General features: G+C 47.6%; 1 protein-coding gene across 1 annotated transcript in view; it reads left to right on the top strand.

The window, feature by feature from the left end:
* The window catches only part of ARMH3 (armadillo like helical domain containing 3), a 105,013-nt gene extending 83,903 nt beyond the window's left edge, over positions 1 to 21,110 (top strand). Inside the window, exons 25-26 of the mRNA XM_003208068.4 lie at positions 14,303 to 14,419; positions 19,177 to 21,110. Of these exons, the coding sequence (XP_003208116.1) occupies positions 14,303 to 14,419; positions 19,177 to 19,269 (210 nt within the window). The 3' untranslated portion in view covers positions 19,270 to 21,110. The remainder of the gene's footprint in view (positions 1 to 14,302; positions 14,420 to 19,176) is intronic.
* Positions 21,111 to 22,848: the final 1,738 nt, after the last annotated feature.

Raw genomic sequence — 22,848 nt, forward strand, 5'->3', positions numbered from 1 at the left:
TTGGTTTTACAGGTACTTACCCACAGCCCCTTTTCCTGGCTGAGTTAGCTGGAGGATGGGGCTGCAGGCTACGGTCTGAATTGCTTCTTGGCTGCTCATGCTGCCCAGAGCAAACCTTGAGCCCATCTCTTCCTGCATGGAAGGGCAGCCCAGGGGGAGCCAGGCAGCATTCATGGTATGCTGTGCTAAGTACAAGGTGACGTTAGGGATTGCTGTCACTGCTGAGCGCCTGTGTGGGGCAGGGAGAGCTCCACAGAGGATTGCAACCAAATGATCAAAACAGTCTGCATTTATAAAGGTTAAATTACAACTTTCCACATCTGCGATTAAAGGAGGAGCTGTCAGCGGCTGGCTTGCAAGAATGTGCAATTCAATTTGCATTTTGTAAAACTTCAGATTGAGGAGAGTTTTTAATCCCTTGTGAAATCGGGAACAATAGGCACTGGCTGTTGCCAGGTGCATAATGCATAAGTTACCGTGCAAACTTCTCTTTCATCGGTCTCCGCAAAGCTGGATTTGTAGCACTGTACTTTGTTACTCCAGTCCCAGGCTCCACCCTAAGCTTCCTTACACTCAATCACCTCTCTGCTCACTGAGAGCCCTAACGGAGGCAGGTTGTAGCCTGCTGTGCCAATTACAGCCTCAGCACCCTCTGGCCTTTTCTGGAGTCAAATTGCCCTCTTCAAAAAGCGGACAGGCTTTGCAGTGACTGCCAGCCACACTCTGGGGCTTCTTTAGGATAAAGCCCTGCCTTCAGAGATTGCCAGCATCCCTTCTCTCTGGTAGTATCCTGCTGTAACAGATGATATTTTTCTGCCTTCTTCCTCTGGATCATCTAGCTGGAGCTGCAGCTGTTTCCCTAAAGTGACAAATTGGGTCATTGCTATGATTTCTAAGTGGGAAGCAAATAGAGCTTTGCAGTCTCCGTGCCTCCCAGAGCAGGAGAGTAAATGCTGCTGAGCCAAATGGTGCTGCACCTGAACAGAGCTCGCTCAGCTGGAAGATTTGTTCCCTTGGCTCTCTAACACTTGGCATTTGAATGCTAAGATGGCACGTTCAGACTCCTTGTCCACAGTAGGATGCTGAGAGGCAGATCTTCTAATAGAGGAGAAAGAGGCATCTCTGATGTGTGTCACTGTTTCAGCCTTCATGGGAGATGTGAGGCAAGCTGTGGGATTGCTCAAGGAGCTGAGATACGTCATTCAAAGACAACAAGAGAGTAAGGATGGATGTCCAGAGATGGAGCTGGGAAAGATGGTTCTGCATCTGCCAGAGGCTATAAATCAATTCCGCTGCCTTAGTCACAGGGCGCTTGGATTCCCCCATGGCTCAGTTAAGGCACAAATAAGCTCCTGGGGAGCTAAGTATTGCTAGCAGCACATGCTGTTTCAGCAGCAGCATCTGCCTCTGTGCTGGCATGAGAGCAGGCTTGTGGGAGGATATTAATTCTTAGCCTTGTGTTTGCATTCACTGGGGCAGTTATTCATAGGAATTCTTCTTTCACTATTTCAACCCGTGGGTCTAAGGTCTCCATCCATTGCTTGACAGCAAGAATTGCTAAAAGGAGAGTATTTTCCAGCCTCTCGAGCAAGAAGCTGATGAAGCAGACTACGGACCATTGTCTGAAAATAACAAGGATTTCTGGAATAAGCTGATGCAACTCAGCAGCAATCAGCACTTACATTGTTAACTGTTGTCACAGTTGCATCAGTGTTAGTTGTAATGTAGGAAGCTTTTATCTTGTGTGAAAGCAGGGCTTAGTTAGAATGACTTCTGGCAGTAGGAGAAGCACGGAAATTCTGCTGTTACATCCTTAACGTTTGGAGTACAGGATAGTTTCTTGCAGAATGACATCCAGGAATGTTGTTTCCTGTAGCCCCTGCCACGCTCTAGCCTGCTGCTTAGAAACTTTGCTGCTAAGCCTAGTTGTGTGCAGAACCCACTAAGGAAAATCTGAGCTTAAGGCACAGAGATGATGACTGCTCCGTGTAGTGACATCTGATGTCAGCAAAGGACGTGACATATTTCTGGCAGTGTGATTTAGCACTGGGAGCAGGTCAAGCTGCTGGTATGGTAGGGTTAGCCGGCTGTTTTGGATGGAGCTTTGGCCTTGGGAACATCTGCATAATCTTTTACAGACCAAAACGAGCCATTCTGCCCATGTTCTGAGCTGTCTTGGAGCTCTTGAGTGTGTTTAACACAGTGAAAGGCCAGAAGTAATATCATTGTGGTGCTACTGCAAGAATCTGTCCCTTTGGACAGTGCTATCAGCTCCCCACTGGTTGTATTTCCTTAGCAGCATCTGGGAAGTGAAAGTACTCAAGGTAACCAAACCATTCTTCTAGCTACAACTAACACACCAATCTTTCTCTTTTTTTAATTTTTATTTCCAGACTTTCTTTTCTGGAAATTTTTGCACCAATAACTAATGCTCCTGAAAGCCAAGGATTTGATGGAAGCATCTCACTACAGACTCTTAATTCTTTCCTCATTTATAAGGATGTGCTTTTCTATTTTAAGTGATGGACCTATTTAATTACAGTACCACCTACAAGCTGCTTTGTAGGCATAGAAAGAAAACAGGGCTGTCGCTGGGCTAAAACTCCCCTTTTTGGAATAAAAAGAAAGCTGCCGTGATGCCTCATCTCAGCCTTCTTTGCAGACACCTGAGCTTATGACACACTTTTTGCAGGAGAGAATATTAACATGCTGTGAACTTAATTCCTTCAGCTGATGACAGCTTCACATCATCCAGTTCTTGCTGAGCTTTCCACTCTCAGTAGTGCCCAAGGGATAATATTCCAGGACTGCTTGAGGTGTGTCTGTCATTATTTAATAAGTTGATGTTTTAGAAGTAGGACTCAGTGATGCTGGGGCTGGGCAGTTCATGTCATATCAAACATAAAGAAGTCAGTCGCTATAACAGGGGCTGCTGAGCCTGCCCCAGTTGCTCATCAGGAGCTCCGTTAAGTCAAACTAGCAGCCTGTGATCTTGTTTCAGCTGCTTTGCTGGCCAGAGGCATCGCCTGGTCCTTCACCCTCACCCAGAAGCCTTTCACCTCAGTGAAGTATAGTTTGAAGGAGGAGGTAATGGTTCTCTTGGGAGACCTGGATTGAAGTACTGTGCTCTTTGTACATAAACTCATAACTCAGTGTGACCTCAGCTTACAAATGTCAGGGAGAGCTTTTTTGGAAAAGGTCAAGTTGAGATGCTTGAAGGAAAATGGCTGGTTGTTTCAGTCCTGCTCTTTGTTTAATAGGTGAACGATGCAAGAATTTCGCAAGTCAAATCTGTTTGGGGAGTAGGAAGATTTTATTTTGATGGCATTCCTCTTTAAAAATATGAGGAAAACCACATGCCTGTACTCTCACAGAAAGCCTTACATTCCAGCTCTCAGGAGGCCATGGCTTACAAAACAAATCCAGTCTGAGGTGTGCTCACCTCATTGCCAGTGTTCTTACACGGCTGTGCCCAGCTGCTCACGGCCTGCTGCAGCTTCTTCTGCCCCCTCTCTGGTTATAGATGGGAACAGATGCTGCAGAAATGGCCTACAGTATGTTTGAGATCACACCTGTCCTTTGTTGCTGGCTCATGGAAGAGGTGAGCAGACTATTCCAATGCTGAGTGCCACTCTGGCAGAGGCTTTAGTGCCTCCTGGGGCAGTGGTGAGTGGTGTTTCACCTTGCAGCCTTCTCGTACTCTGCACAGCTTTGTTTTCTTCTCTCTGGGCACGGAATTATTGTTCTGCTGCACTACTTGGCCTGGATTTTTCTCTCCCCTTGTTTCTTCTGTGTGGGACTGTGCCCCGTTATGCTGCTGACAGCACACACATTTGTCAGGATTCCTTTACATGTGCCTCTTCCAGCATTTTACAGTCCTCACTTCTTGAACATGAGATGGTAGAATATAAAGTAGGTCACTTTCTTTCCTTTCTGTTTTTCTCAGTTCTGCAGCTCTTGTGATCTTTGAATTCTTTCTGAGTGTCAGACAGTTCTGGAGACTTATGTGACAGGGAGAGCTCAGTGGTCCCCTGAAGTCTCAGTAGTCATCTTCGGATTGGGCCTTAGCAGACCACTAGACCCTCTTTCTTCTTATCCTTAGCATACCTCTCAAATACCCTGCTAATTAGTGCCCTTGACGTGTTTTTGAGAGATGAGAAGGAAGAGCAGTGACAGCTTTCCCAACACACAGCCGTCGCTGGCTGCTGTGATGCGTGCTGTCTGCTGCCAGGCCTGCCCTCCTGTTCAGACTGAGCTGATTGTAGCTGGCAGTTGTCGTCTAGAAGCAGTAAACCAAGTGAACAGCTCCACTTATTACCATTTATAAACATGCACCAAACAGAAGCTCTAGGCACAGCCACCAGTCAGTCCTTAAAAGGCATATGGAAGGAACTGGGTATTGCCAGAGTCAGACCACTGTATGTTTACAACAAAATCCGACACCTTCTAGCACCTGAATTTTTCAGCTGGACAGCTTGCTTGCATTTTTTTTTTCTTTTTTTCACACAGCTCAAGAAGACAGAAGCATTGGAGTTAAACTATAGCACATTTCAGTGAAACTTGCTGTTGTGAGTGGTGCTCAAAACTGTGAGGTCAGGAACCCATTAAATGCAGAAGTGCTTCTGTCCCTTGGCTCTCAGCAGGATAAACATGGCACCACTGTCATCTTTGTTAACCCAAGGTGGTAACAGACCCATGTGCTTTGTCTCGCCTTAGAGGTACAGACTCAGCTCTTGCAGAACTTTTCTGACATGCAAGATGGAGATGCAGAGGGATCTGCTCCAAAGCTTCCACACAAGCTGTCCCCGGTGATGCTGAGCTCCTCAGTGGGCTGCTCATCAGACGGGCCTGGTTATGCAGGAAGAATCACACTTGTATTAGCATAAGGTGCAATTTCTTAAGAAATTTGCAAAGCAAGCATGAAATCCTCTCTAAATAGAGTCAAAACTTCATATGCAAGAATAATATCAGGAGGGCAACGCAGCAGCAATTTGGGAGGAGCAGGATTTAAGATTCCCATTAAAACAAAAATAGTTGTGCAAATAAAACCACGAGCTGATGCAGTACAAATTAGCAGTTTTAAAACCTGGAGAAAAAGCAGCTGAGTTATTAATCCCTGAACTGAAGCCCCTAAGTCCTTTCAGAGAGTGACTTCTGCTTGTCGTCTAATCCTTTTGAAACGTGGAAAACAGTCCCAGAGTTGTTCTCTGCCATGTAGTAAGAGGAAATTAACCAGTGAGCAAAAGAAATTGATTAATTGGCAACGGAAAGGAGCTGTGTATGCACTGTATCTAATTGCTTTTTATTTTTTGTGTCATCTTCCAACTTGTTGGAAGACACAGGTTTGTGGGTTGCATATGCAAAAATATGCTTAAAAATAATTCACTGAGGCTTTGAACCCTCAGTTTCAAAGATCATTGTGAGTGTTGCCATATATTGCTTTGGACAGCCTCTAATGGGAACGTTGCTCAGCCAAGCTGAATTTTATGCAGTAGATGGTCAAGCTGAAATTGAACACACCTCAGAATCACAGAGTAAATCAAATCTCATTGCCTTGCTTGCAGAGAACGTGGGCTGTGTGGGCTTTCTTCCTCCTCCTCCTCCTTCTCAGCAATTTTCATCCTGCCAGGTCGTAGCTACCTTTTCCTTATGAGAAATACTGAGCGAGTGGCTTCCCTGAGCCTTATTCAAAAGCCCATCAGAGCTAATAGCTTTGAAAATGTTTGATGTCCAAGAGGCACTTGGGAGCACTAAATCCTCACAAAGGGATTTTTAGGCCGTAGAACAATGATGTCCTCCGAGTCCTGCAGAAATTACTGTGGAGCTGATATTTCCATTACTGATCCTGGAGATACATATCCAGATATATGGCAAAGGAGAAACTGAGAGAGAAGCCTTGGTGATCAAGTACTTGTCCCCAGGTGAGAGTAGCATCACTCCTGGCTAAGCCTTCAGCAGTACTGTACAAATACATCCCGTCTTTGTGCTTTTTGATTCAGAGAACAGGCAGTTCTGCAGGTTGCCACTCTGTGCTGAACAGCCCAGCTTGAGGATTCTACTTTCTCCAAAAGTGCTTTGCAGAGAAGCATACACTTTGTCCTCCTCATCCTTGGGAGAGGACAGCTTCAGTGCCAGCACAAGTCACCTTTACCTTCAGCATCAAAGGTGGGCATTGAGCCAACACAATCATCTTATCTGGCTTATTAGCAATTAACCTTCTCTTTGTCATATGTTCTTTCTGTCCGCCCAGCAGCCAAACCCCTGCAGAGGAAGCACGGTCACTCTCATTGAGGTGAGATGCCTCGTTTCAGCCTCTCTCAGCCACACCTTCTGAAGATGTTTGTCCTGTTTGATGTCTGGGGGTGGCTGTTGGGAGCACCTGAATTGTGAGAGAGCTGGTGCTGGAGCACTGATGGATTTGATGATTGTGAGAGCAAACACTGCAGGGATAAATGCAAAGTTCCCTGGCACGAAAGCCCTTCTGGTCCTCCAAGTATCTTTGGATTGCAAGGTGCCACTTTACCATGGCAGGAATCCTTCTAGAGACATAGCTATTGCCCTTGGTTGTTTCTTAGGTGTAATGACTAGAAATAACAGGGGGTCAGCAACTTTAAGAGCCTTTGTGGTTGTTTCAAAGAACGCACGCAGGTTTCTTTCCCTGAGAAGGACAGTGACAGACAGCAGATGTTTCTTTTTTGAAAAATCTGACCTGTTTTCTGTGTATGGTCTGTGCCCAAATCTCTGCTCCCCGTCAAATTCAACTTGCTGATAGCTGTCCTCTACCACATCTCCATTTCAGTCAAGTGTCTCAGCCCACTAAGTTCAGCATCTCACAAGACCTGCCCTTGCAAGTGATGCTCTTGAATAGCAGCCTCTGTGTTTCTAGCTGTCTTGCTAGCCTTTCAAATGCTCTTTCCAAATTAACTTAGTAATCAACTTTAAGCAGCTCTGTGATTTTTTTTAATTATATTTTTTCTACAGGCGAAAGACCTTTTTTCTGGTGGCCATGAATGCTTCCAAGCATAAACAGTCTCATTCTCTTTCAGCTCTAGTCATTGCCCAGATGGAGTTTGAGATAGATTACACATTCTAACAGCACAAAAAGGGATAACTTAACAAATTAAAACGTCAACAAGCTTTTCTCTTTCAATATGTCGTATCAGAAATGATTTGGTTCTCTTATTTCTGTTGTCATCAGAGATGTTCTTTCTTTTTTCCCAAGCTGCACAATGGAGATTAGAGTAGGATCCAGGGACGAGGAGTCAGCTGGGACTAATTTGACCCTGTCTCCTTTGTGGGAATCTCACTGCTCTCATAATTCTTAAAAACTTGCACAGTTGCAATCTCAGTTCCCAGAGAGCAGCCACTTGGTCTGTTCTTCCTCGGCCCTTCTCAACTACTGATATCATCAGCGCACCCCGTTGTTCAGCTCCTTCAGTGCTTGTGTCCCAAATGCACTTTTAAGTTGTGTATTAGAATGCCTTAATTTGGAAATGAATTTGAAGGAAGAATTATAGGCTCTGTATTGCAGCTTAGGTAGCCTGCACTTAGATCAACTTAAACCAGTTTTGGAACTGCAGCCTTAGAGCACACGTTTGGCAAGGACAGGATTTTCTGTTTATATGGATCATCCTGCAGTTTTACAGCTGTCTGTTCCAATTCCAGACCTGCAAAGACATCCATAGCTAAAACTTTCACATGGATTGAGTCACACCAACTTCAGAGCCCTGCCCACCTTTCCCTATTAGCTAGCTTCCCTGTAGCATCCTGCTACAACAGCTTTTGTCCCTAGGGGCAAAGCTGCTATTTGTAGCTAGCAACTGACTACAGTTCTGTTTCTTTTGGGCCGTATCTTTAGTGGGAATTTTTTCAGATTGAGTTTATAAGGCTCTTAGACTCTTGAAGCTGTAGGAAAGTCTGCTGGATGCTGCCATGCAGGGAAGGACTCTGGGAATCATTCCACTAAGACTGACAACATTGGCTGAAGGCTCCGCAGTCTTCAGGAAGGCAAGCAGGGGATTAGAAAGTATTAGAGAAAAATAATCAAAATAAAGCAGTACTGTGTTGCCACTTTGTAAGGCTTCGGTAACCCATGTTTTAAATGTTGAACATGGATTCAAACACCCTTATTTCAGAAAAGATGGTGTAGAACTGCAAAATAGTCCAAATACCATAATGCTTTAACCCAGCACAGCACCACACAGCTGTTTGCTCACTGCCCATTGCATGGGACGAGGGAGAGAACTGGAAACAAAATAGAACTCGTGGGTTGAGGTCAATATGTGCTCATCTGATGTCTTGGTCCACATTTCTTACTTGCTTTTAAAAGTTGTGGTTTTCTCCATCTTAAAATGAACTTGTCTATTTACCATTTGTGGTCAGCTTTCAACCCAAGCCATTCCAAGTGTGCTTGCTTCTGTCTTTCAGATTAAATTGAATGGCAAGGGTGGGGTTTTTTTGCACAGCTTTTCCCAGAAGATGCTTGACTTAGGGGACATCTTAATTTCTTTACTAGCAACAAACTTCCTTATCTTCCTCTTTTCTTCTGGTGCACATCTCCTGGTTTTCACTTCATCAAGACAATCTGAACCCAGAGTTGTGTATTTCCATTGCAGAATTTGCCAGGATGGTTTTATTTCTGACCTTTTCTTAAAATCTTCAGCTGCTGTTTTTTAGGTCTTTGATTTCTGTAAGAGCTGTTTGTGTCCTGACTTCTCAGGTCAGCTGCAGCAGGAGCCCACAGCTTACATCTTTAAGAAGTGTTGTAAACTTTTATCTTGTTCTGGGCAGCAGGGTTGCTGACCTTAATTGGTCAGTTAACTGCTATGTTGGAAAGCTGCTGCTGACTGTTTTCTCTCTATGTTCAGGGAGACAAAGTCTTCCTCTAAAAGAAGAAGGTAGCACCAGTGAATTTACACAAATCACAGCGTTTGTTTGCAGAATGCTGGCTGGCCAGGTAGGCTGAACTGTGACAGGTAGTGTGCACAGCGAGCATAAGGATGCTCTTCTTGTTTTGGTGACAGCAGTTGATTTACTGCTGTGCTAGAATGCAGCTGGTGGATAAAATCTTCTCTTGGAACAGCCCATCACTTTTCAGCACTTAAGTTAATTGTGAGCTCAATGGGGAAATAAAAAATTAACGGTCCAGTCCATAGCTATCTGCAGTGCATTTGGAACCTTGGCAGAATTGCAAGTGCTCTCACATACGTAGCAGTGAGGAGTGTTTTCATAAATGCCACCAGCTGGAGAGAAGGGTTCACAACTTCAGAATGGGCTGTAACTCCAAAATAGCAGATCGATCTATCTCAGGGCTTTATGCTCCTGCCATCATCCCGTCTGCTGCCTGCCGTCCTCACAAAGCTTCTCACAGCAGGGAAGTTCGTGGGCTCCCCTTCCTCCACTTCCTAGCAGATCTCCCCATCTAGGTATGAAGGTCTACTTTGGAGGGAGTTTATTAACAGATAATTTTAAAGATAGTTGGTGTCATGATATTTTGATCTTTTCCTCCGCCTGGGATTTGGAAACGCCAGCGTTGTGCAGTACGTGGATGGTTATTCTCATGGCAGAAATGCACCATGCCCATTTTCTTCCCTTGAATAACACGATTGCCTCCTGGGTTTCCTCTTGATCTGTCCCACAGGACCTTGGCATAGAGACTTCCTGGTGATGGTTTGGCCTTGGGTATTCATGAAGTCAGATCCTCCATAGATTTTGTCTGACACTATTTAATAGTGGGAAAAGACTCACTGACCCAACCAGTCTGGAAATGACGCAGCTTTCAAAAATATCCCGGTAAAGTTGAATGCCTTCTGGCTTCTGCTAGATGATGATTTGGAAACCTTTGTGGAGCAGATAACTCTTGTCCGAAAGCAGGATGCAATTTCTGCTAGCAGCACTGGGAGAACAGCAGTTGTTTCTGAGTCAGTGCATCAATTATTTATCCTTCAAAGAGGCACCTGGTGGGCAGAGGAGGAAAGAATGCCACCGAACACTCCTGCTCCGTGGATGGAAACTGTCAACTTTTTAGGCTTGTGCCTTTAAAGATCGCAGATCTTTGTATGATCATCCAACAAACGTCTGAGCTGCAGAAAGTCTGAGCCCAACAGAATGGCTGAGTGCTGAGATGTGAGCAAAAGGGGATGTGAAGTGTCCTTCCTTGATGTTGCTGGGTAAAATAAAAATAATCTCTTACCTACTATCAAACCTTTTGTTCTTGTGTAGGGAAGTGGCAAGGCCTGGATTTCAGTACTGCAAGTTCAGATGGATGAAAGCAGCTCTCAGGAAGGATCTGGGCCATGGGGAGTTGTGTTTGGCTGGGCCCCGTGTGGTGCAGCACACAGCACAACTACCAGCAATGGCCAGGAGTGGTCATCAGCAATGAAGGATCAAATCTGACACACAGAGATGTAACTCCAGGCTCCTCGACACTGAGTGTCCTTTTGGGCAGCTGAGTACACTCTGGAGACCTTTCCCCCTCCAGTAACCTGAGCAGACCTCTTGTGTCTTAGTCCTGGTGCAGCCCTTTTTCATACTTCAGAGGAGAAATTTGCCTGTAATTGCTGTCACTTAATCATTTAGGTTAGTGATTTTATTTTTTTTTTTACTCTTTCCAGGAATTTTTCCTGCCCTCGGGTTAGACAAGGCTGTTGCTCTCTCTTCTGAGAGTGAGGGCTGCGTGCATTGCTGGGGCTGTGTTCCACCTCTGTGCAGCCCCAGGCTCTCTCTCAGCCAGCAGCAAGAGAGGGCTGGAGGTCCTTCCTGTGCATATAGGGCAGGCAGCAGATGCCTGGTGCAGGGGATGTGGGGCACAGGAATAGGAATGGCAATGTATTTTGTACACGCATGGTGTGACAGCTTGTATCTCATGCCCAGATCTTCCTTTCCTGCTGTGTTCATCAGGCCTACTCTGCATCCGTGGATGTGTGCTGTACACAGGAATCTGAATTGTGACTGTCATAACAACATCCTCCTCCTCTTCCTCTTAGCATTCAGGAATATGGGATTAAGACTTGTGACTTGATTAGCTTGAGGGTGAAGGGTGATGTTGGAGCACCAGCATTGCATTTAGCTCCTGAAGAGCTGCAAAGGTAAGGTAGTGCTGGGGCAGAGAAGGCTCCGTGCTGCTGCCTGTCCCAGGGTGGGTGAATGGGAGCTGCTTCCTGCACAGCTGGGTAGTGCTGACAGCCTGAGTGGATCCTCTCTGAGCTTGGCTCAGGCAGAAGGGGAGAAGGAGCTGAGTGCAGCAGGGGTCTGGGCAGAGTCTGTTTGGAAATGTGGCAGCTGTGTGCTTGTTTTTATTTAACTTCTAATTATTTCGTTATCTGCTTTATCTTTGGCACTTCTGGGGATTAATTCTAGCAGAGACTCCATCCTGCATCAGCAACTTTCAAGTTGCTCTGTGAGAAGTGTGATGCCGTTTGGAAAAAAAAAAAAAATCATTTTCTATATTAATTAGAAGATGCTATTGTAAAATTTATGTCAATTATCGAGCACTTTGTATGGAGAGGCAATAGCCTCTTTGTAGCCCAGGTGACAGCAGCCTTTTCATTACAATGAGGAATGTTGCTATTCAGTTGGATTCACTGTAGAGAAATGCTTGGGGACAGCGAGTTGTGCGTGCAGCTTAGTGTGGGGGGAAGGTTTGTACTAAATCTGGAGGAAAGAAACCAGTTGGAGGACACCAGTATAAAATGCACATCAGAATTTTTAATGGAATAGGAAACCTTAATGTCTATTTTAGCCTCCTTCCTGTGGATGTGGTTAGTGGGCATGGGGAGGATGGGTTGACAGTTGGAGGATCTTAGGGGTCTTTTCCAACCTTGGTGATTCTATGACTGTGATCTCAGTTCTCATGTTTTCTGCTCTTCCATGGAGACTTCTAGGGAAAATGGGTTGGGCAGGATCTTGAAAGAGAAATGCCTCACTCTTGAAGTTAAATTCTCCTAGGTCTTTTGTGCTGGAGAAAGGCATAGATAAAGGTATTGTGCACTTAAGTCACAAGGACACCCTCGCAGCAGTTTTCCTGAGCAGAAGTCAAAGCAAGTGTAAAAAGGGCAAAGGATGCCAGCTCAGGATGTTGTCACATGGAGAATGTGAGTATTTGTCATCTGTACAGAATGCTGATGCCTTTCAAACCTTCATGTTAGATGTTCTTAATACCTTCTGCTGCAATCTTTAACCTCTCCTCTGTCTAGCAGCTGCATCTTAAAGAGCAGATGGAATTGTCTCAAGGATGGCAGGTCCTAATCTCAGTAACAGCTCCTATCCATTACAGAACATAAGTGAAATGATCTGTGAGTGGGTTTATCTCAGATCCCACGTAGCATTTTTTCTCTGCAGCAGCAAGAAAGGGAAATTATCAGGCAGTGAAGAGAAGCTGTTTATTTTTAACTTACCCTTTCTTTTTAAGTTCTATTTCATAATTAAAAAAAGATAAGACATGGAAACCAATGACTGTTCACAGCTAAAGGGATAAGCTGATCTAAAGTTCACTGCGGAGATCGTGATAAGGAATGAGTAACACGGCAGGGCTTGGGGTCTCTTACTCCTTCCCTGTCCTACTGGAGCAGCACACAGAGTTGTGAGCTGCCTTTCAGAGGTGGCACAGGATGGCTGATCTACAGGGCTCACTGCTGCCTCTGGTGAACTACTCCTCACCTTTCAGACAGGGCTGCTCCCCTGTATCTTACTAATCTTGATCAATTTGGCTTCTTCTGAGTGACAGGAGGACAGCCCTCTGATTCATGCCAGCTGCTGGATGCTTTGTTGCTCAGAAGGTGCGTTACACTTCTGGTCTCTATCCCTAGTGGATAGTTGTACCTCAAGTAAATCATTCCTGTACCTAGCATTCTGTCTTCCGTCATTGCTCTTGGCTCTGTGTTTTTTCTCCCAACTTCTGCACACAGCAGTAGGAGGGCCAGAGTGAATTTGGAGGTGGCTGTTACTGCTAAGAGTTCTTCCTTTGCCAGTGGAGCTGACAAACAGAATTAGGAAATGAGTCCTCCCAGAGAGGTAACTGCATGCTCCTGCAGCAGCAGGACACTGACAGGCTGTTCTGAAATAACCTCACAAATCACTGATTCCTTCCTCTGACTTGTTTCTGCAGCGCTGGAGGGCAGTTGAGCTGTGAAAAGACTGCCATGGGACCATCTCACCAAGCAACCACTTCTGAGTCCCTTTTTTATGGCCAGTCCTCATTTGGGTGATGTCCTTTGAGTTCTGCCGTAGTAGGGAACCTTGTACTTAGCCTATATAGGACAGGATATTCTTCCTCTTTGCACCCTATGTCATGCTCGTGGCTGCATGTAAGCTTCTGTAATGCAAACTTCAGATGTTCATATTCTGTGCTTCTGTTTAGCTCTGAGATCAAATGGTAACAGCCTAGGAGGGAAATTCCTGGTTTAAGAGAACTGTTTCAAGCATACGTTTTACCCAGGAGTACTGAGCTGGTAGGAAGATTATTGCCACTTGCCATCTCACAAATGCTTTGAGGAATGGATCTGTCCAAGCAGTGCTTTGAAGCTAAAAAGTATTGTGGGAATGCCTCTTGTTGTCCCCGAGTTAGGAGAGCAAATAGTTCATGAGGACGGAGACGTATAACTACGAATTTGCAGTGCTGGAAGCAGAGTAAGGCAGCAGCATAAGCAGAGTGATTTGGCTGCAGCGACTGTAGGAAACAAAAAGGTATCTGCTGGGCAGGAAAACCTGGATGTGCAGCTCCACTTGTTTCTAATACCAGAATTCATTACAGACTTGGTCTTACCTTGTCTGTCAAGTTTGTTCCCATCAGCAGACAAGCGCAGTGCTCAGTATGGAGGCTGACCTGAGCCACTGTAGAAGCCAACACTTAAGCAGATTGTGAATTGTAATTAGCAAGCAAGTGGTGTGCTGACAAAACTAGCACCGTGAGGAGCTAGGGGTCAGGCAAGCCTGTGTTCGCATAGTGCCTACTGTGTTACGTTTGAGTGTGCACGTGGCAATTAGCTGCTTAACTTAATGAGATCATATCTACCTCTCCTGTGATGTAATTGTATTTGGGAGACTGCTGCTGCCATAGTTAAAGGCCCGTCCACTATTCTTGTGAAAGCAGAAACTCTGTAGATTTGAGGACTGTTTCTTACTGGCATGAAGAATATTTTCGTGCCCACCTCCATTTTATTAGTCATGTACCAAATATTGACTGTTAAAGCCATTTATGTTGCAAAAACAGGTGCCAGAGATGTGATCTACCATAGCCTTGTTCTAAGGCTGTGCTAAGGCATCTGCAACTGATTCTTCTGCTGTATTTGACTGTCTTTGGCAGGTTTTGGAAGTGGTACGCTCCAACTATGACACGTTGACCCTGAAGCTGCAGGATGGACTGGATCAGTACGAGCGTTACTCTGAGCAGCATAAGGAGGCTGCCTTCTTCAAAGAGCTGGTAAGCTGCAGGATCAACGGCTCTGTTCTGAAGCTTTTGCTTATGATCTGAGTGGAGGCATTTGGGGTACAGCTGAGCAGCCCAATTGCTCCGTTGGGGGCTGCACCCAAAGGTGGAGCAAGGAGTGGAATCCAAACAAATGCTGTGTGTTGGCTGATCTGAAACCCTGTAGCTCCCTGCCCTGCTGCATATGGCTAGGGAGGAACCACCAGGCTGTTGAGGCCATCAGATAGTCTCTGTTCCTTCTTTGTGTGGGGATCTAACGTGCTTTGTGGTGATGAGCGTGCATGTTGGAAGAGCTGACTGCTCCCACCTGGATTTTATTGCGTAGAGCACATGAGTGTTTTTGCTGTTGTTAGTGAGGCTGCACGCTGTGGGGCTGAGCAGCATGTGGTGCTGGTCACACACCTGCCTGCACAGGCTTTCCTCCATCGCTCCCAAAATCAGGTTCCCAGGGAAAGAAAGCAATGGCATTCTCTGGAAACGTCTCTTCCTGCCAGAGAAGAAAGCTGATGGTAGGAAACACCACAAAAAGCAATCCACTGAAGACAAAACAGCGTCCATATAATCTGGGCTGGCGTTCTTCAGCAGGCCAAGATTGCTCACCCTGCTGCAGGGAGCTGCATTACGGTTGTTGGGTCGGGGCATTTTCCCATCCAACGGAGCCAGTGTTTTTGTAGTGGCTGGTAGCCCTGAGGAAAGCCTGGTTTTTCCATTGTTTAAAATCGTTATGACTTGAGCGAGAGGAACGTTCTCTGACTGGCAGCTCTTTCCACCAGTTTGAGGAGTGATTGTCTCTTCCAGCTCCGTCCGCTGATTGATGAGTAACTGAGGCCAGCCCACTCCATCACAAGCCTGCATGAGGCTGGGAGTGTTACGCCTCCTTCTGTCTAATGCGCTCCAGAGCAGGCATGCCTGAGTTGCTTTTGATCCCTTATGCAGCGTACTGTTTAACCTTTTAATGTTTTTTAGGTCGTTTCAGTCCTAACCACTGAGTTAGGATATGGGCAAAAGCCATTTCTGACCACTTTTATGTTTTTCTTTGCTGCTTTGTGCCTGTTCTTCTCTCCTGCCTTGCTGTTTGATACCATATCCAGAACGCACGCGAGGTAGCCTTCCTGTAACAGGCTTCTGTAGCCTGGCAATAGAACACATCCGTGTTTCTGCTGTCATCTGCTCTGTCCCAGGGGTTCCTGCCCTCCTCAGCCAGCTTCTCCTTCCCCAGCCTCTCGGCCACGTGCTTCCTGCCTGTCCCACTTTCCATTTGGCCTGGCAGGAGCTCTGGCTGATCATGCCGATTGATTAAAATGACATTCTCAGCTCTAAGATTGTCACAGCTACAAAACAGTGTGGCTGATTTTTTCTTTTTCCTTGTAGCCCCTTTTTTGTGTATGTGTGATTCCTCCAAATTATGCATCGTTTAAGAATCTGTTTAACGTAATCCAGGCCCCCCTCTGAAAATTACCAGTCCAGCCACCCCTGGGACCTTCTCCTCAAGAGCAAGTGATGCCTGAATAATTACTGTCTAAACGTGCTGATTGACCCAGTTGTGAAACAGTTTAATCCACACTTCTCTCGATGCCCTGAGAATTGGGACCCTATTAAAGGTTTTTTACTCACAGCTACAGAAAATCCCCTGCTTTCCATTAAGCTGTTCCCTCAGCACAGCAGGAAATCAACGTGATAGGTTATGATTTGTCTTCGGCAAACCTGGCTCTCCTCCTGTCCTCCACGCAGTTTTCCTCTAGGTGCACAGAAACGGATGGCTTTATTAATTGTTCTCACAGCTCATCGAAAGGGCCCTGCCCTGTTCTCCCCAAATCCTCTTCAGACTGGAGAGCTGGCTTCCTTTTACTTCTGCTATGGTTGTTGCTGGTGTGGTGCTGGATAACATCCCCATACCCGGCGTGCTGTGCTTAGCTGTTGAGATTGCAGGATTTCTTGGAGGAGGAAAAGTGAATTTGTTTTGTGGGCCCTCCAACCAAAGGAGCAGGGCTGCTGGTGAGCTGCTGGTTTCCAGTACATTTCCAAGCTCACCCTGGTATCATCCTGTCTTCCTAAACAAGACTTGTTTGCAAATAACTCTTTCCAGGTTCTGCCTGGCTTTCTTGTCCCTATCTCTAACTGTGGAATTGCGTTAAAGCAAACCCTGCTCGGTGGGGAATGACATGCAGGAGCCATTTTCCTCTCCAGCCTTCTTTTCATCTCTCTTTGCTCCCGTTAAGTGGGTGAGCAGAAACTTCCCCGGGCCATTCTCTTGGCTCCTTTATGCTTAGAAATCTTGTTCTCACTCCTTTGACGTGCTTTGCTAACGCACTGCTTCACTGCTCTGGCTTTGCCTCTGTGCTGCTCTTTCTTGCTAATCCCAAAGAAAAATCTGCTTTCTTCTCCCATTCCCTTTTCAAAGAAGTTTTCAAAGGCTTGCGACATTGTGGTGGAAGGTGATGTGCAGTGTGTTTGTATCAGCCGGGTTTTCTGGCCTGTTGTGCCACCTTTGAGGACCCAGAAAAAGGAAGTTAGGAGGTTTTCCAACTTTTTTTTCTTCTTTTTCTTTGAAACGCTGGGGATGACATTTGAGGTCTGTGCTGCTTTGATAGAGTGAACAATATGGATGTGGGCTTCCGGACCCTCACGTTGCAGCTGCAGAAACACACAGACATTCAGCATCTTTCCAAACGACTCGCTGTCTGCAGCTGGATGGGTTTCAGTGGAGTCTCAAAATAGTCTGATTAGGGATTGATTTCTGCAGGGGAAATTACACTAATTTGACTTTTAATTAGATATAGCAGTCAGTGTAAACCTTCCTCCCATTGTACAAATCTCTTAAGAGCTGCTTGTTGATTGGAAACAGGTTTAATTGATGGAACTTGCTACAAGATAGGAGTATCTGTACAGTGCTGTGCAAATCCAGCTATAATGACCCAAACTAGAACTGAATAATGTTTTCCTCTCATGGTCAATGCCTCCCATTCATTCATCCTTTCCTCCGCTCTTTGTTCTCCAAGTGATGCATTTCACGCGTTTCCCATTTCTCCAAAGTCTGTGGGTTAGATGAGATCCGAGCTACTAATAGAGAGCAAACAATTTTAAAAGCTCTTTGGGATGCTTTCTGCAAAAGCAGGAGAGGACACACACGCTGCTTTTATTTCCTTGCAGAACGAATGTTACAGCTCTGAGCTTACTTTCTGAGGCTTGTATCTGCCTTCCTGAAGAGATCTGGCAGCTCCCACGCCAGCAGCCTGCTGCTGCTCCAGAAGTGCTCCTGGGAGTATCCTCACGGCTGGAGCAGCTCGGTCAGCCTGCAGGAAGCTCCTGAAGTTCCTCCTTGCTGCAGGCAGACACCTGGCTGCTGGCTGCTCTTCCAACCCCAAAAGAGGAATAAGCTCCAGCTCCCTGTGCTGAGCCTTGCTGTGGAGATGATTCAATTTAGCTTTAATTTGAGCTATTCTTACCTTTAGAGCCAGTCGACTCAGAACTGCTTGCTATCTTGGAGCAGAAGAAATGCTGGGCAGAGATCTGCAGAGATGTCAGGGTCATTTTGTGTGTCGTTATCCTGCCCGCTCCTCTCCCAAATCTGTGCTAAGGCAGATCCAGGTCTATCTCGACTACTTTTGGCCTAAGTTGGAGTAGGCTTCTCTTAAAACCTGGATCTATCTTGAAGTGAAAACCTCAGTAATCCATTCCCTTGCTTCACAACCTGCAGGGTTAAAAGTATTTCCTCTTTTCCAGTGTAAATCTTTTGTCTTAAATTAAGCTGAATATTTCTTGCCCCGTCCCTGGGGAGCCAGGAAGGTATTATTACTCATTGTTCTCTTCCTGACCTCATTTTACATATTGGAGAATGTTTGCTCTGTTCCTCCTAAACCTTCTCTTTGCAGACTAAATAGGCTTAATTTCTTCTGCTCTGCCCCATAGCTACAATTTCTGCTAAGCCTTGTACTCTCAGCATTTGTCACTTCAGCTTCTCTGCTGCCTCACCGTCCTTACAGACCTGTATGTGTATGTGAATTCAGTGCCTCCTACAGCTGACGCCTGGCCCCAGCAACAGTTCCTGAAGCCAGGGGCTCGTTTCTGCTTGTTCCTTCTGTTGTTGGGACTCACAGAAATGCTCCTGGCCAGAATAGGGATGCTGACTTACACTACTTGCAACATCTTTCTGCTCTTCCCCTATCCCATCCCCCAGGGCTGCAGGAGGGGCCTCACTCCTTCTTTAGCCGCTGGTGTCAGATCCCGTATTTTGCTTCTATTTATTTCATCCCTCAGTGCTTTTAAAAAGCACAAAGCACTAACCAGGTCAGCAACAACCTTATTATCACAGGCTCCAAGTCTCTGGGAACTGTAATCCCGTTGTTTGGATGAGCTCGTGTCAGTTTTGCTTTCTGTCACTGCTGCACAGGCGCTGACACAGATGATGTTTGACTCTGTTTTCTCATTGCCGAGCACAGCTGAGACGGAGCCCAGTCTGGGGCAGGCACTCAGGGATGGGAGCTGCTGTGCCACGGGGCTGCCCACCTCTTCCTGCAGGCTGAGGGGGTGGCTACAAGTCAGGCATCGTTAAGGGGGGAAGATACGTCCTCAGAGACAGCTGGCCATTCAGCATCAAGTTCAGGGCACTCAGCGCAGAACATGCAGGAAACTGGCTGCAGCAAGTCCTCTAGAGCTATCACAGTTTCATGCTGAGCTGTGTCAAAGTCGCTGTGCTTCTTGGGAGCCAAAAAGCGTCCCTTGGCTAAAACATCTTGCTTTGCCTCCATCAGGTTCGGTCCATCAGCATCAACGTGAGGAAGAACCTTGCTTTCAACACGCTGAGCCAGGAGCTCCTGCTGAAGGAATTCTCCACCATCTCTTGAAGCAGAGACGCAGCCGCTGCACAGGGCTGACTAGAGATGGGCCCGGCTGGACAGGGACACCCATCTGCAGCCTTCCACCTGCAGAACGGACTGCACTTCTTCCAGGGGAGAGCCTTGCTGCTGTGTGTTTGATCCCAAAGGCGTGTGTTTCAATGGGGCTGTGGCTGAGGAGAGGTGGTCGGCCTATGGGGGAGGAGGAAGCGATTCTGTACGGTGCCAGGGGGGTGGGCAGCTGTTTCTGTGAAGCAGCGATGGGAGATTCCCTCCGCAGCCTCAGGGAGGATGTGCTGGAAGCCTTCGTAGCAGAGGTGAGGAGAGCTCACAACCAAAACAATAAACTCACTCCGGCCGTGTGAGGCAGTGCTGGGTGGAGGTCGCTCGTCTGTTCTGTGGGAAAGTTCTCCGAGCCCTAAAAGCTCTCTGGATCAACTGTCCCTCCTGCACCATAGGTCAAATCCACTGCCGTCCTGCTGGGAAGTCCGGGGGGATGTAAAATCAATTCCCAGGAGAGTAGGCTCCTATCACTGCTGGTTTCACGTGTCAGACAGTGTTGCTTGAACCAAACCGTGAAATTACTGAAGAAGGAGAAATTTTGCCTCCAAGGTCTGGTTGAGCCAGTGTGCAGGATATTGGCCACCGAAGTGAGTGCTGTGTAACTGGAGGCCAGCTCTGGTTGGGCTCACTGCTGCTTCCAGCAGCGCAGCACATCTCTGCTGTTTGTTGGTTTGAGGGAAATTTTTAGATATTCCACTTCCACGGGGCATAGGATAGGCTGTGTCCCTCCCCACTCCCCTTGCTGCCCATCAGAGACTGCCTTGCCCGTGTTTGCAAGTGCATGGTGAGCTTCCTGAGCTGACGAGTCCCCAGTTTTTCCTTGTGTGTAGCTTACACCTACTGCAGTTAAAACACAGCTGCAGAAGTAGATAATTCACTTTCTAGCTTATCCTTCTGTTTTCCCTAAGCAGTCTGCAGCAAACTTCCAAGAGAAGAGCTCCAGGACGGTGCTTAGGGGCACAGGGGGACCTTTCTGCTCAGCGTGTTGGAGGTGCCCAGGGAGGGCAGAACCTGTGCTGAGTGCCGTGTTGGGCTGCCAACTCAGGGATATGCAGCATAAACACCTTCTCCCTGTTGGTGCATTTTCATCTCCCAGCAGTGATGTTAGGACCTGACTCTGTAGGTTGAACTAAAGAAGTTATTTGCATCCCAGATCTCCTTTTTTTTTCCCTAGGAAATGAGAAGGAAAAAACAAGTGCCTCACCCTGCCCTTAGCCTCACAGGTTGGAGTGCTCATTCTCTGCCGGTTTTAGGCAATGTTTATTCATGTCAACATGTACCAATTACTTTGATGTTTCATCTTTACCTGCCTGACCTAAAGCTGCGTCCTTGGCTGCAGGGCCTGCTAGGTGCTGTGTTCTCCTTGGGAGCATCAGCTTCTCCCCACAGAGGCTGCTTGCTGCAGCATGGAGCTGTCTGGCTTCTGTCAGCTGAGCCAAATCCCTACCTGCTGCTGTGCCGTGTAAGCGTGTGCGTGTCAGCAGGATGGTGCTGGGCCAGCAAGCAGGCTGCGGGAAGCCACTCGGCTTGAGAGCAGGCTGGGGCATGTGGACGGTGCTCATTTCTCCACTGGCAAAGGAGTAGGAATGATCTCTGTCTCCCTCGTGCTGTCCTCTTGCTGTGATGAACCTGGGCTGTGGGTGGGAGCAGCTCCTGAGGTTGTCCCCACCAGAGGCTGAGCTGGGGAAGACTGCCGTGCACGTCCTCTTATCATGCTGTCACCACCCCAAGCACTGTAAATGGATGTACATACGTACCTAGAGCTCAATAAATAGCAGAGCCCTGCCTGTGTGCTGTGTGCGGTGTTTGTCACCACGGGGGAGAGCCGGGGGTGGCCCTGTGCCCAGCAGGTGCTGTATTGGCAACCGGAGCTGAGCAGAAAGCCATGGAGCTCCAACGTCCTGCCAAGGGCTAGCTTGTGACCCCAGGCTTTCCTGTGTCCCATCTGCACCGTTGAGCGTATTTTATTATACCTAATTCATAACCCAGGCTATTATTGGAAGAGCTGTTTCTGAGGCTTGGCGAGTGTGGGGAGAAATCAGATTCCTGCCTTTAAATTAGGCTGCCGCTGCAGGGAAACAAATAATTTACAAAATAATGACCAAATTCTGTAGGAGAAAAATGGAGTTTGAGCTAAACTTTGGAGGGAGTTATTAAAAATGGATTTGCAAGTGCTACTGTGATTTTTGGTATCAACCCTTCCTTCATGGCTCATACAGGTCCCGTTTTTCAAGCCGAGCTGAGGGAGAGGTGGCTCTCGGGGGGGGACCCTCCCCATCCTGCTCAGTGGCCTTTCAGGAAGCTGAAAGGAAAGCGGTAACGTTAGGGAGCTTCAGGCGGCCAGGTGGGGCAGCGGGCTTTGCCTGGACCGTGCAGTGAATAAGAATCATAGCTCGAGCTTACCTGCTGCAGGACTTTGCCCGGCTCTGCGGCTGATGGAACGCGTGCTGGGCTCTGCCCGGTGCCTCTGCCCTTCTGTGCCGTCCCCCCAGGGCTAATGGAATCACGGGGCTGGAAACTGAATCCAACCGAATAGATTAAATGAGCTGGGTTTGCCGCTCGCTCGCTGCGTCGCGGCTCCGAGTCCCGCCAGCCCGCTGCTGGATCCAGGAGCTCTTGGAGTCCCACGGTGGGACGGGGAGGCTGTGGGCAGCCCTGGGCTGTGCTCTGCCTGGTGCTGCTGAGGCAGGAGAGCCTTCAGCCCTGACACGCAGCCCCACTGCGTCCCGTAGCCCGCAGCGCCGGGCGCCGTCTCCAAACTGGGATTAATGGCACGTGCTGAGAGGGGACGGCTGTTGATGACCGTGGCTTTAAAATACTGCTAACAGTGGGAAAAGCCTCGTGATTTAGAGCACTCGGCAATTACATCTCTGAATTTTCCTAAAGATAGGCTCAGACTCTGCTCCCTGCTCTCTGCTTTTCCGATAGAATGAATGGGGATGGAGATACGCAATTAGACAAGGCGAAGGCTGAGAGGGCAGATCGATGCCTCGTTGTTACCTAATGAAGTGCTGAACTACGCCTTCCTCCCACCTCGTGCCCCATAGCGGTGTGATGGGCTGATCCCAGCGGGCTGCTGGGGTGAGAGCTCCCGTGGCCTTCTGCCTGGTCCTGCTGTCCTGCTGTGCCGGGCTCTTTGTGCCGTGCACGGGGGAGCGGCTCAGGATGAGGGCTTGGCGTTGAGCCTGGGATTTTTGGTGGGGTCTGCAGGGACGGATGCTGCCAGCAGCTGCTCCCACCCCTGTGCTTATCTTCTCTCCCCCACTCCAGGGAAAGCTGTGCTGGCCGCACGCTGCACTGTCACAGCCGTCCCCGTGGAGCAGCAGATCCCTTATCTAAGCGGTGCCGACAGGTGATTGATGGGCCACCTAGGGAATGCACCTCGTGCCTGGCTCGGTGCCATCGGCTGATGTTCAGCACCGTGAGCGCATAGGGGTGGCAAGGGGGGTACAACACCCCTAGTGCCCCGCAGCGCTGAGCAGGGATGGATGGGGCAGGCAAGGTACAGCTGGCTCCTGGAGCCGG

This window comes from Meleagris gallopavo, chromosome 8 (assembly GCF_000146605.3).
Source record: "Meleagris gallopavo isolate NT-WF06-2002-E0010 breed Aviagen turkey brand Nicholas breeding stock chromosome 8, Turkey_5.1, whole genome shotgun sequence".
NCBI classification, from domain to species: Eukaryota; Metazoa; Chordata; class Aves; order Galliformes; family Phasianidae; genus Meleagris; species Meleagris gallopavo.